We start from the raw sequence: 14250 nt of genomic DNA, 5'->3' as shown, positions 1-14250 counted from the left end.
GTGAGATCTGAAACCTGTATGCAAAGGCTGACACTGTAAGATTGGAGGTGATAAAGCAGAACTCCAGCTTCTCTGAGCTGTGCCATGACATGGGTCAGTTAAAGATCTGGAGTGCAGAATAAGCCAGTAGGTTGTGGCTATCCTGCTGCTAAATTACAGAGAAAAGTAAAAATGAAGGGAGAATTTAACACCTCTGAATCAAATAGCAGGATGTGATGAGAAAACATTAACCAAAACACTGAACTCTTTCTGTGTACATATAATAAATACACAGTCTTTCTATAGCACACCTCTTACCTCCATAAACAAGAAAGATGACAAGAAGGACAAATTAATTTTGAATTAAAACAGTAAGTGCTCATAAGACATCAATTTATTTCCCTTTCTCTTTTCAAGCTGACTTTTTTTGAAATAGAATCCATGTTTGTCATTCCACTATCATATTTCTCTCTTAATTTGTAATATATACAAAAGATAGAAAATATTTAATGGATTTTGATTTATAAACTGTAACAATAATAGTTTATTATGTTTATTATAGTAAAGGCCACATACATTAAGAACTGGCATCTCCTGTTTTTTTCAGATTTCAGTTGTTCACTGAATAGAACAATAAATGTGATGTCACATTTAAGGTTAAATTCCTAAAACATACACAGGAATATAACAGATCAGCGACCAACTGAGTGGAGGCCATAGGTCAATTTAATTTACTTTCAGAGAAACATAAGCTCTACCTAAGTATATAGAACTAGACAATTTACAAAATTACCTATGTACAACCAATTCACAGATGCAACAGCAAGCGTAACTTCTAAAACTTCCAAAAGTATTACTGCATAGATGAAAGGTAAGTCTGCCTCATCTCAACAACTAGCAGTGAGGTTCAGCTGATCATTGGCAAATTATCATTGTTCATGCAGGTCATTAAAAATGCAGGCAAATCTCTAGCTGGGGTGAGAATAAGGCTTAATTTTTACTTATAAAAAACATCACCTTTTGCCAAACAAATTGCATAGAAGTTCTATGAAAAATACAGTTCTTAAATAACTTTGTCAGTAATAAATAATGTATAATAAAGTGCACGGGGCTTTTTTGGTATACTGATCACTCTAGTGTGAAAGTCCACTTTCAGTCATTCTTAGTAAATCTTAGATTTTTAGTGATAATTCAATTGAAACTCCAGTAATATGAAATGCAAGCATCACTTTGCTGCAGAGTCACTTTACCCTATACTGTAAGCATTCTAGTAAGTATGCTTGTGCTAATATAGTAAAAGATTAAGAAACCTAGAGAAGATAATTTTGAAATAACTATTTCTATCCAACAGTTCTTGCTATTACCACAGATTAAATAACTTGAAATTATACTGAAATGGTCTAGATACACAATTGCTAAAAATCAAAACAAAACAAAAACACAACACCCATGTATTTTTATATCTGAACTAAAATAGATTTAAATTTGTCACTTTGCTTCATTGGTAAGACTTCATTTCTAGCTGTTAATTTCATGTGAGGATAAATGTAATTATAGCCAAATACTTTCTTAACTCAGTGAAACGTGATAGAATATTTACATGATGAGAAAATTATTTTGCTTTCCCCATTCATAAATAGCACTATAATACAATAATGCTTTTATGGCAATGATCCATGTTTCAGACAAAACCTATCTCATGTACTCTCCTCAGGTTCATAAAAGCCAGACTCAGTCCCAAGGTTCTCTTACTCCTTTTTCACTATCTAATTCTGGACTGATGGCAATACATGATCTCTGAAGAGGATGTTTCTGGGTTTTGTAAATATTTCAGAAGATTAACTGCACCTGCTCCTCAATGCTAAAGAAAAAGAAATATGATTATAGTAGTACAGCAATAACATCCCAGGAAAATGGGAAAACTGAAGAACCTGCTATGACATGAGGCCCCTCTCCTACAAAATCTTGGAGCAAGGAAAGAAATAAGAACAATCCATATTCAGAAATGTAATTCTTTTATATCAATTTACTTACCCCTTCACTAGCATTATCCCCTGTGTTGGCCAGCATTTCTTGAAGGGCTCTGACAGATAGGGACTGTTCAAGGACAAAATTACAGATACAAAGGTCCGGAGGAACATACTGTAAAAATAAATCATCAGTGTAAGAACAGATCAGCAAAGCAGCTGAAACAGGATGAAAAGGGTGTTTGAACACACATGTATATTAATTTTAAAATACATATTTAACATTTATTCATTTGCTTTTGAGAGACATGCTATTTCCCTGTATGAAACCAGTCTAAATCTATTCTTCATAACTTGTCAGTGCAGTAACTTTACGTTTCCTAAAGCTGTATTCTTCAAAGTAAAACAAAACATCTTCAGGTTCAAAATGGAAAAGTTTTTCTCTACATATTATTGCTTTTCTGACTTTTAGAATTACATCATGAACATTGTATTTGTTCTCTAACATCACTGATAAAACAAAAGAGAATATGTATGATCTTATTTGACATATGAGGTTGATGTTCTGAACATATTTATAGCTGTCACTAAACAGCAAAGATTCAGAATCTTATTACATAATTTTAGGAGATCTTCTCAACTGTTGGATCAATATGTCTGCTGGCTTTGAAACATGAAACTTACATTCCCTTCAAGAACAGCACTTTTTTTCAATTTATTGGCATTCATGTGTCCAACGAATGATGTGTCCAAGAAAACAATTCTCAAGGAGAATCATCAATATATATAAATACATGACAGGAAAATACCAAGACGACAGAGCCAGACACTATGCAGTGGTACCCAATGAAAGGAGAAGAAAAAGTTGACACAAAATGAAATATATTAAATTTTATTTCAATGTGAGGAAAAAACCTCTTTCTTACTGTGTGCATAGTAAACACTGGAACAGGTTGCCCAGAGAGGTTGTGGAGTCTCCAACTTTGGACATATTCAAACCCTGACTGGGGAGTGTCCTGAGAAATTTGCTCTAGCTGAACCTACTCTGCACATGTCCTTTCCAACCTCAACAAATCAGTACTCTGTGATTTATGATATAGACCATGTCTATGAATGAGCTTCAAAGTGGATATACACTTCATTTTCTTTTTTAAATCAGTGTGACAGGAGGGAATAAACTTCTTGATAAAGCTGTTTTAAGGTGGTGAAAAGGGAAACGATACAATTAAGATATTTCTAAACTTGCTAAACTGAAGTATTTATAGCAAGCTAATCAAGTACAGCCAGCCTTGGAATTCCCATTCTTTGATCTCTACTATAGACTCTATCCTTTTTTTTTTTTTTTTTTCCTTTGGTGCTTTCAAATACATTTTGTAAAAGATTTTTAGGCAAAAGACTTGACATGGAAATTGCAGATATTATATATACATACATATAATTGTTACATATATTATTGAGGCAAAGTGAAATTTTGCATCTTTCTTATATGATTAAATAACTGTAAATAATAAACAGTTCATAAATTCATTAACTGCAACAGGAACAACTTAAACTGTAATACTTGTCATCATTCATGTCCACTATGGTATTTTTTTAGTATTCATTAACTACATCTGCATACACACACACAAACACACACAAAATACTCTGTTACATAAACTCGTACAATATACATACATGTGTGTGTGCGCATGTGTGTACATAGCATCCATATACACACATACACACATGTGCACACAGATTGTAACTGGAAGTTCACTCTTCAATAGGTTGCAATTCAAGGCCTCTTGTATAACCAGACACAGAAGAATAATGTCATTTCTCAGTGAAATTAATTACAGATTAAACCGGGCTAGATTTTGTGTCTAGATTTGTTAGGGAAGTCTGCAAAGACTTATTTAGAATATTTTATTGCTATGAATGTAAAAATCTATACAACTGTAAGTTGTCTTTACTTCCCAGTGAACCAGACAGGTAAACAAAAACTCTGAGTAATACTTCACCCATTACTTTAAAGCCTTTAATTTCAGTAGCAAGCAGATAAACCACATCGTTATATTAAAAAACAAAGCAAAACAAACAAAAAAACCTAAACGAAACATCCAGATATTTTTCTGCTGGCATCCAGCTTTCAGATTATGTGTCTTCCATTTTGTTAAGACATTTTGAATCTGTATTATACCACACTGCCTTTTAAGTATATGTGAATTTTTAAAAAACAAAACCAAAACCCATCAACAATCTTTATAACATCTTTCTATTTCCAACATGGAACTTAAATTCAGAAACTAAACAGGTATTTTATTCAGGAAAAAATAACATAGCTGGTAATATGGTTTTAATCAGAATCAGACTACCTCTGGCACCTTAACTCCACTTCAAACTGAATATGGCGTAATCAGTATGATCCAACACCTACCAATTGAATAAAAGAGCTCCCATTTGTTCTACAGGCCACTGATCTTGTGCCACATAGGCTGCATTTTGATTTGAAAATTGTTGCAGACCTTACTTTAGTGCTGTATTAATGAAAGACACACTCTAGTCGTACTTTGTATAAAATGTACATTTTAGGTTAATGCAATTAGTTTTTCACTTATTCTGTTTCATAGCCTATGGAGCATTCAGCTTTATTTAAGAATATTGACACTGAGAATTATGAAATTAATGATTTTTTTTCACCCATGACTAGAACAACTAACCACTCTTGCAAATTTGCAGTGTTACACAGTAAACTAACATATTCTGTGGTTGGATGGTAACAATTCTTTCTTAAATTCCACCAACCTGAGAAATACCAGTGAAAGGTAATTTATGTGGATGGTACATGACCTAACTAGCAACTGACATCCCTGGTTAATCTAGATTGACAACTTCAAAAAAAAATTTTGAAAATAATTTAAAAATTAACTATTAAGTCTGTCAAGGCTCAATTGTTTCCTGGTCTTTTTGCAAATGATACTGCTTCATATGTTTAATATTCAAGAATCTCTGTGTGGCAGACCATTTTACACTCTTAATAATTACACAGCTAAAAAAGGTTTAATAAAATCTCCACTATCTACTAATCTATGCTTCTATGCTTTTTTTTCCCCAACTTTAAGTAATGTTATATTGCAATGGAATTAAAAAAAAAAAAAAAAAAAAAAAGAAAAAAAAAAAAAAAAAAAAGTGCCAATAGGGATGATCAGTGAAACAAAAAATACTGACAAATAAGAGGCACAGGTAGAAGATAGGGAAATATTCATGTCAGGAATCTTTATGCTGAAATGAAAACTAAAATCTGTTCAGGTACTAAGATAAAGTTTTAGAAATCTGCTGTAAAAGTAACAATTGGCATAGGTATTTATCCCCCTTCTAGCTATGAGAATTTGGAATGAACATACAGAAAATGATCATTTTCAAGATTCATCAATAAAGAAAAAAATTCAAGTGGTGAATAAAGTATTTTATTTTACAGACATTTAAAGATATGCCAAACAAGCACTAAGATAAGTGAACTTGTGTAGCAGAATAAGTAGACTGATAAGATATGCAACAAAAGAAAGTAGGAATTTGGAATAAATTATTCTTCAATGTCAATAAGAATATATGGGGTTTCTTCCAGCACAACTCTGTGCAGTCTTATCCATACATACAGGAAGATAAACAAAAAGGCTGTGGAGTCTCCATCTTTGAAGATATTCTAAAGTCATCTGGAGATGGTCCTGGGCAACCTGTTCTAGGTGCCCTGGCCCGAGCAGGGGGGTTAGGCAAGATGACCTCCAGAGGTCCCTTCCAACCTCAGCCATTTTGCGATGCTGCAAAAAGTCAACTGCCTAATGCCAGGCTTCTACAACCTCAGACGGATAATAGATTGCCTCAATGCACGCAGTTAATGCTGGCTGAAACATTCTTAGAAGAATGTTCTGAGGAAGAGAGCTTCATATCAAAAGATTTCAAGGAAAAGTTTTGTACATCAGAGACACAGCCAGGCAAGAACAAAGCAGCAGTGGAGAGAGCACTGAGATAAGTTTTATGCTGAAGTTTAAACTTGTTTCTCAGTAGTTTTGTGTCTATTTTGTCAGCCTACTATTATTTCAATATGCAATAATTATTACTTATTATAAAAATAGCTGTGCAAATAGCTGTAGGGCAGTTTGAACCATTTTATATATGAGTATGCTAAGTTTGTGCTGGGTTGCACAGGGGGAAATGGAGGCCCATAAAATAGCCAACAGGAAAACCCAGCTCCCACATTACACTTTGACAGCAATTCAGTCTTCCGCACTGAACATTAAATTCTTGCAGGTGATATGCTTACTAACCAAATCTTTGCCCACAGCTTCTGGTCTACAGTGTAAAGAACACTGACATAAGCTGGTATTGATTTATTAGGTTTACTTTTACCAGACCCATAAACTATTAAATTCTGTCATTAGGACAGAAATCTTATCTGAATCAGCTATGATTCCTTTCAGGCATTTAAGTTTACATGACAATTTTGCTACTAAGAGATGCTAGTATTTTGCCTTTACTTTTGAGATATATTTTTGTTAGGTATTGGTAGAAGTTAGCCTTGATGCACTAACTAGACTATCAGATTTGAAATCCATCATTTTTTAAAGTATCACTTTAAAAACAAGGAAAACAGCCATGAAAGTAGTATCATTAGACTACATAATTTAACCCTGCTATTTCTTGTTTAGTATAAAAATTATAAATTTTCACCTCAAGTTAATTAGATTTTTCCCCTTACTTTTTAAGTCTCAGACATTATTTAGCCAAATACCTTCTAATAATTCAAAAAGGAGCTATACAGACAATAGGAACATAATTTCATACTATTGAATTAATGCAAAAATGTTTTTTAAAAGTGCATTTAAAATCCAGTCACCATAATATAAATTATTAGTGAACCAACACTGCAACAGTTTTTGCTAACAGATTGCAAAGTAATAACATGCAATTTGTGCATAGATTTGTAATAAAATTTGAACAGAAGTATCTCATAACTGTCATTCCATTCAACATATCACAAAAGTTACCAAAACAGCTAATCGATAACCATAGAAACTCTATTTTTTTCTTCTTTAAGTTTCTAATAACTTTTTTCTTTATTAAGAAATATACCTTCTCTTCCCTTGCCTCTTTTTTCCTCTTAGCTACTTCTACTGACATTTACTACATCAAGTCAGATTAAAAAATGAATCATTAAGTTATACCTTTTCATTCTGGAATTAACTGATACACAGAGGTTTTTTTTTTCCTGTCTACCTTGTTATATTTTCCAGAATTACTTGAATTGAAAGCATTTCTTCTCTTGATTTAACAACATTTACCCGAAGTTTAACGAGTGAAGAAGCTGTCACATGTACTGCAAATAGATTTGTATTTGGTAAAGTGGTCAGTTGGAGAAGAGAAGGTAGCAGAAGGTATCACTGTGATTTCCTGCTCCAGGTTTCTGTTGATAAAACATGCCTTGAATCTTCTTTAATGCAATTTCTTCTTAATACACAGAAGAAACCTAGCTTTATAAAATAATTTCCAGGGATAAGGAAGGGATAAGGAATCCATCTCAGGTCAATAGTACCATTTTAACAGTCTTCTGCTGTCTAAAATAAAGGGACTTGTGTTATCAATGTTTTCATTTTGGAAGCTTATGAGCAGTGTACATACTTTCCTTTTTTAAACCAGACTGTGTCCTCCTCTGCTCATGATTCTCATATCACTTCCTGAGCCAATCTGCATTTTATAGACATCCTTATGAATTTGAATGCCATGACTACTCATGCCATGACTTCTGAATTTCAATGCCATGACAATTTAATGCCATGAATTTCAATGCTCATGTGGCAATGCATTGCCACAGAGATAATAAAAATTTGCAGAGATAGTATAGCTTCCCATCTCCTGCAAAGTTTCTTTCCATTATACCTCTAAAGACTATGCTAGATCGCTTGAGCACATCATCATCATTTGGGGAACTTATGACTCTAAAACATCCACCATGACCTTCACTTTCCTTACAGGGGACAGGAATAGTTTCCCATTTTGTAAGCATATTTACACACTTGGTTATTAGATCTTTACACTGGCAGCACTGAAATACACCTCTACTTTCTATTAATATTAAAGGCACTGCCGATCTTCCTGTGTGGCATGGCTTCATCAATTGCCAGTTCCTCAATGTTTTTATCATCTGAAAAAAACTGCGTATGTTAATTTAAATGATGTCCTAATTGACAAAAATACTCAACAGCATAGCAGTGAGAAGAGAACGCTGTAGGATTTGATCGGAAACACATCTATTCAACAACTATTTTTTAGTCCACTGGATGTGCCATTTTGGTTGGTTTTCTCTTTCTTATTTCATAAACAAAATTTTGTCCAAATGTAAATGAAATTTAGCGTCAACACTAAGGATTATTGGTAAATGCTGTACTCTCTAACCATCCAGATCAACCTTCTACACTTATTTTTCGAACAAATGTATTTACATGCCTTTTGCCAAAATTCTTCACTGTTCTCAGTCAATACCAGTTCAGAAAGTTCCTCAGTAAGCTATTTTAAAGCAGTTACATACAAGTTTTCTGAACCTCTTAATTTTAAACAAACTCCAGAAGCTTCTGTAGTATTATCTGCTACTAAGACACTTATGAAATGTAGATCTATGGCATTTTACAGTAACACATACCATTCCTCCCTTTCTTATAAAATGAGCAACATGCTACCTTACAGATTGAGAAGGTCATCATCAGTAATAGATAGACCACATTGCAGCTGAGTTGTTGATCAATGAAAAATTCTCAATCACTGTTGAAGATTTTAAGACAGTAGCTGAAAATACATATGTGAAAACTGCTTTAACTTTAGCATGTGAGAAGATTATTGGTGATTTCTAAAATACACTGGAGATAAATTATCTGACTGAACGCTTGGAATGCAAAGAAATATAAATTTAGAAGCAGCATAATTTTTCACCTTAGAGATGAACAAGGACATCTCATAATGCATAAATAAACACTGTGTATGTAACATGGTCATAATATCTAGACTAAAAATAGGACCACGTGGCAACATTTCAAGACAAAAAAAATACAAAGACCTGTCTAAAAAAACAGAAGGAGAAATAAATTATCAGGAAGAAGAGAAAATAAATAAAGACATAAAACAAAGAAAAAGAAAAATAATACTGAGAGAACAAAGAAGAGAGGGAGGAGGTCCTCCTCCATTTGCCTTTATTTTTAACACTCTGTTCTTATACAGGTCTAAAGTTTCATCTCTCCTTTCTCCTCTCAAGCTCCTCTTACTACTCTATATTCTATTATTTTTTCTTCACAGCTCTCAAGCTTCTCTTTTCCATTTGCCACCTGTTATAATTAAAACTTTCCAATTACTTAATAATTCTGTTCCCTGTACTCTCAACTTTGTTTAATCAACACAGTTAGAAGCAACGCTTAATGCCAGTAACTAACAGGTGACAATGCTTCTAAAATTATCAATCCAGTATATCAAGATATTTGAACCTACAGCAGTAATAGTTTTTTAGTGAACTTAAATCTTAACAATATTCTGGAGACTTTATAGTGAAAATACAAAGTATCTCAATTACAGGAATTACTTTAGATAGTTAAAGAATAGTGGCTTTTGACTGTTAGCAGCCGTGCCTCAAAGTATAGTTAGAATCTCTAAGAAATCTCATGTTGTAGTCACAGAAAGAAAGCATACAAAAGGTGCATCTAGCATCACATTAAAGAAACAGTGATTAAATGTATTTGTGGATAATAAGTCAGTTAATATTCACTTATCGGTTACACCAGTTGAGAGTATCAGCTTCTTACTTTAGCTTCTGATGTTGGTTCCAAAAAGCACAGGCGATTCCCAAGTCCCTCAGCTGCCAAGCAAAACTTCCTTTGTTCTTTGTGAATACTGGCAACACACTGAAGTACTACTTCGTCATCCTGTCACAAAACAAGGTACAAGAAAAGTAAATATTTGGAAGCTACATACACACTATAATGCTAAGAAATCCTGGAACACAGAATCTGTTGAAAACGAACAATTTATACTCCTGTAACTGGTATCATGTACCTATGCAGAGATTCTTACAGTGTGTATGTAAACAGATGTTTACGTACAGATTTTTATTCAAGCCTATATCAAAGTGGCAGAGATTACATACTGCCTCCAGGGCTTTCACAAGTGTGGTGTCCTCCTGTTGCTTTAGCAGTGTCCTGCTATGGTGCCATAAAAAAAACCTCTTAAGTACACCATTACTTGGTTTTACTCAGTAAAACATGTTTAATGTTTACAGCCTTAACTTTTAAGGTCTCATTTAATTTAGAAACCTCTGACTACAACCAAAGATCCAAGAGGCATTTTTCAAGTGACAAAGAACAATCTTTCTCCCCAGAAGACATTACAAGAATAAGAATACTCTGGAAAAGTCATATGACACAGCCCTATCGTTTAGTTGTTCTAATTACTCCAAAAACTCTTTTACTAATTGTTACGTAATGCAATGCCAAAGACACATTTATAAGGTGCCAAACCCGCGTTCACCCCTTAACATGTGATACTAAAGTTGATATAAGTGAGTCTAACCAGATTTTTAGTGTTCAACTCTGTCAAAGATATATACAGAATTAAAACTCGTTTTGGCTTCCCAAACTTGCCCACTAACCAAGAAAAACACTGCTTGCAGACTAGCATGTAGAACAATTTATTTTTGTACAGGTATGTAACTATTCACCAAAAACCACGGCCTTAGAAGTTTTTAAGGGGGTGGAAGCTGATAAAACAGGAGCGATATGATATGTCAGTGTCCCATCCAGCTATGAAGTTATACTGGTGTCAATTATTATTGTCAAAACAGATACACAACAGCCGCCTGTACTGAACTCAGAGATCACTTGAACAATTATGTTCTAAAAGCAGCACCGCTTTTTCCAGTCCCCTTATGCAACAGCAATACTATGACAGTAGCAAAGCTACTGGCACTTGAAATAAAAAGCTGGGAGTGACAAAGTGATTTTCACCAAAGGCATTAAGTGACGCACCCTTTAAAATGGGAATTCAAAAGCAGGTTTTTCAGTTGTGTGATTTTGCAAGTGTGTGCAAGTTGTTTGGCTTTCCTTTTAAGTGACACTTCACTGCCTACTTACTACTAGTAAAATTTACAGCTATTATATTTCAGGCTAATCAGCAGTTACAGGCACTGTTTTCCTTATCTAGCTTTGCATAACAATCGATAGTGGGTTTAACAGTACAGAGTTGGAATTCAGGACATTTTTGTAAACAATTCTAAGACGTATAGTCAAATTGGAGGCAGACAGAATTAGCTAATTAATGCTAAACAAATTCATTTTCTTTTTCCCTTGCTGCTTCTGCTTCCATTTCTATAAAATGCTCTCTGCAATTCTCAACTTTGAAACTCATTAGTAAAAACATTTCTGCTTTGTAAACTTCAGTGTAATAATTCACAATATTTAAACGATACAATTAAGCACTCCTTGCTACATCCCCCTGTTCATGAATATTTAAAAATTGGCATCAGAAGCATATCTGTTTGGGGGAAAAAAAACAGAACACTTATAAGTTAAAAATAAATATAATTAAAACATTTTTCATCATCTGGTTCTTGTATCAATCTTCAAACATACATATTTCAGAGATTTAAAAATAATAAAATACTAAAACATGAATATGTAAGTACCAATATTTAGAATAAAATTGAGAGTTGCCATTTAGCTTGTACTTATCAATGGATTACATTAAATTACTTATATATAGCTGAAATTGTATTTATTCTGCCTACTACATTAAAGTATTCATTGTTCCAGAGGCACATACATAGCATCCACTCTAATTCAGTTTTCTAAAAAATAAAATTACGCCTTCAGACAACATACATAAAAACTTAGTTAAAATGAAAATTACTTAATAAATGAACTCATTAAATGCCATAGCCCCCAAATACACACACTGATAATGTCTTAAGGACTGTATGCAGCATTCAACATTGGTGTTTTACAGTATTCCCCTAAATTTCCAATGTACCCTTTTATTTGTGCTACAACATTTTACAAACTATGTATTTGGTACATAGGATGAACAACTTTAATAGATTTTCTTAAAAGTGGCAATAATAAAATATTTCAGAATGTTTTGGGGCAGAGTTTTAAAGGCTATCATTCAGGTGTAAATAGATTGAGCATAAGGAATTAGTGGAAGCTATATAATCTGCAAATAGGACTATGACTTGCTGTTAAAGTTACTCAGTATTACAGGCTACTGAAGCTGAGGTCTGAAATTGCATTTCTGGCCTGAAGATGCTAACAGAAATTATTTTTATGGAGTTGTTATCCTATAATGAAATTGCAGACCATGTCTCGGCGGTATCTTGTTTTCCTGAGTCTTCTCTCACACAAATTCTGGTATTCTAAAACTTTCTCCCTGGTAAACTCATTTTCTTCTTCCCTTAGTTTACACTTATACAGAATTTAATCCATTTATTTCAATATACTTTTTTTGGCATGACAAGGGGAAGCCTGCATGCCCAATGAAATGTGAAGACTCATGCAATTAGCAGTGGTGAGCTGTTAGTCAGATTATAACAGCCAATTCTCAGCAATAACAAAAAGCAAAGCAAAAGAAAACCCACAGAAATTCCTTGAGATCTAGTTTGTCTATCAGGAATTTAACAGATTTAAATGTTTTAAATTTCATAAGTATTTTAATTGCAAACTTTCTCATCTCTTAACTCTATTTCCTTGTTTAGAAATTTAATTTGTTTTAGTCCTTTTAGTTTTAGTAGGGTCTATTGTTGTGGGGATTTAATTTTTTTTTTAATAAAATAGGTTTCAAGTGCATGGAACCACAGGCTGGAAAGGATCTCTGTAAGCAATGGCCCAACACCTCACTAGAGAAGGGCTAAATTAGATCAAGTTTCTCAGATGATCTAATGTGTTTAATTTAAGAAAAAAGTCCACTTCAAAATTTTGATCATCTTGAGGTATTGTTACAGATTCACACCCCTCTCTCCACCAGAAGTTAGAACTCTTCAGATCAAAATTGTAATATTTAACAGACGTATCAAAGTTCTTCAAATTTTTCAAGGTTTTGCTTCAGTGAGCAAATCGGGGGGAATAATTTCAGGTTGATCAAAACACTTCTAAGATTTAGGGAACACACAGTAAAATAATACATTTGCAGACCACAAGGCCTCACACAAGAAGCTGCCTTCACTACTGTTCCTCAAAAAGTACACATATTCTAAGTGTCAATTACTAATAAGTGGTTTTCACCAGTAGCATCATCAATAATTATATAAAGTTATATGTTGCGATCCATTGTGTACTACCATAATTAATATCTATTCACAAATACAGATTAATAGCAACTTTTAAGGTTGTTTTTCTGAATGAAGAGGAAGTGAAAATTTTCTCCTTTTGTCCAGAAGGATTAGGATTCATCCATCAGTCCTTTAGGAAAAAGACATAGACCAGGTAACTCCAACCCCAATTCTAAGAATGTTTATACACAGAAACACATTAATATTACTAAAATATATTTCAGGTGGTCTGAAATCCTGCAGAATCTACCAAGTATGATGTAGATAATGTGTCATAACTCTGACCAGTATTTATTCACCTTTGCACACAAATGCATGACTTACGCAAAAAGAAAAAAAGACAGCTTTGGAGATTTGTTTTATTTTTTTACAAGTAGGTAACTGTGTACCTGTGTGTACTGAAAACATGGACTTCTACTTGCTTTGGCCAGAGCTGAAGCTACAATCCGAGTTTGCACTATATAATAATGTCTGCATAGACTGAGAAACAAAGGTATTTCTAAACCAGAATCAATCAGTCAGTATCTTCTGCTTTTAAGACAGAACAAGTTATGAAAATAGAACTTGGTTCTTTGCAAAAGTATGTCTAATATTAAACAATTTCTTTAACTGAAAACTGTGATTCCTAGCCTTCAGCAATATATCATTAAGCAGCATACTATCTAATTTTTAAAAAGTTTTTAATGAACTATAGTCCAGTAGTTCATTACCAGACAGTGTTTAGTCTTGGTCTTCAGGCTGTCTTCCTCTTTATGTTTCATAATAGTGAGGGTGAAGTTAAATTGAGGTTCTTGTGGTGGAGAATAGGCCAAAATATAATCTATTTTAATTAGTCAATGACTTGACTTGCTGCAAAGTGAGTCATTGATCAAGGTGAATCGATGTACTGTAGGCATGACCTTGCTTCTGTTCAGTTCACTATTTTTCAACTCAGAATTCAAGAAAGAAATTCTAACAGCTAATGAAACT

At 33.5% G+C, this 14250-nt stretch overlaps 1 protein-coding gene across 1 annotated transcript in view; it reads right to left on the bottom strand.

The window, feature by feature from the left end:
• The window catches only part of RYR3 (ryanodine receptor 3), a 242309-nt gene that overhangs the window by 179495 nt on the left and 48564 nt on the right, over positions 1–14250 (bottom strand). The window contains exons 2-3 of the mRNA XM_026848909.1: positions 9770–9889; positions 2014–2121 (exon numbers count right to left, since the gene is read on the bottom strand). Of these exons, the coding sequence (XP_026704710.1) occupies positions 2014–2121; positions 9770–9889 (228 nt within the window). The remainder of the gene's footprint in view (positions 1–2013; positions 2122–9769; positions 9890–14250) is intronic.

This window comes from Athene cunicularia (assembly GCF_003259725.1).
Source record: "Athene cunicularia isolate RWA chromosome 5 unlocalized genomic scaffold, athCun1 chr5_part1, whole genome shotgun sequence".
NCBI classification, from domain to species: domain Eukaryota; kingdom Metazoa; phylum Chordata; class Aves; order Strigiformes; family Strigidae; genus Athene; species Athene cunicularia.
The sequence above is the reverse complement of the archived record's forward strand: the minus strand, read 5'-3'. Positions and strand labels throughout refer to the sequence as shown.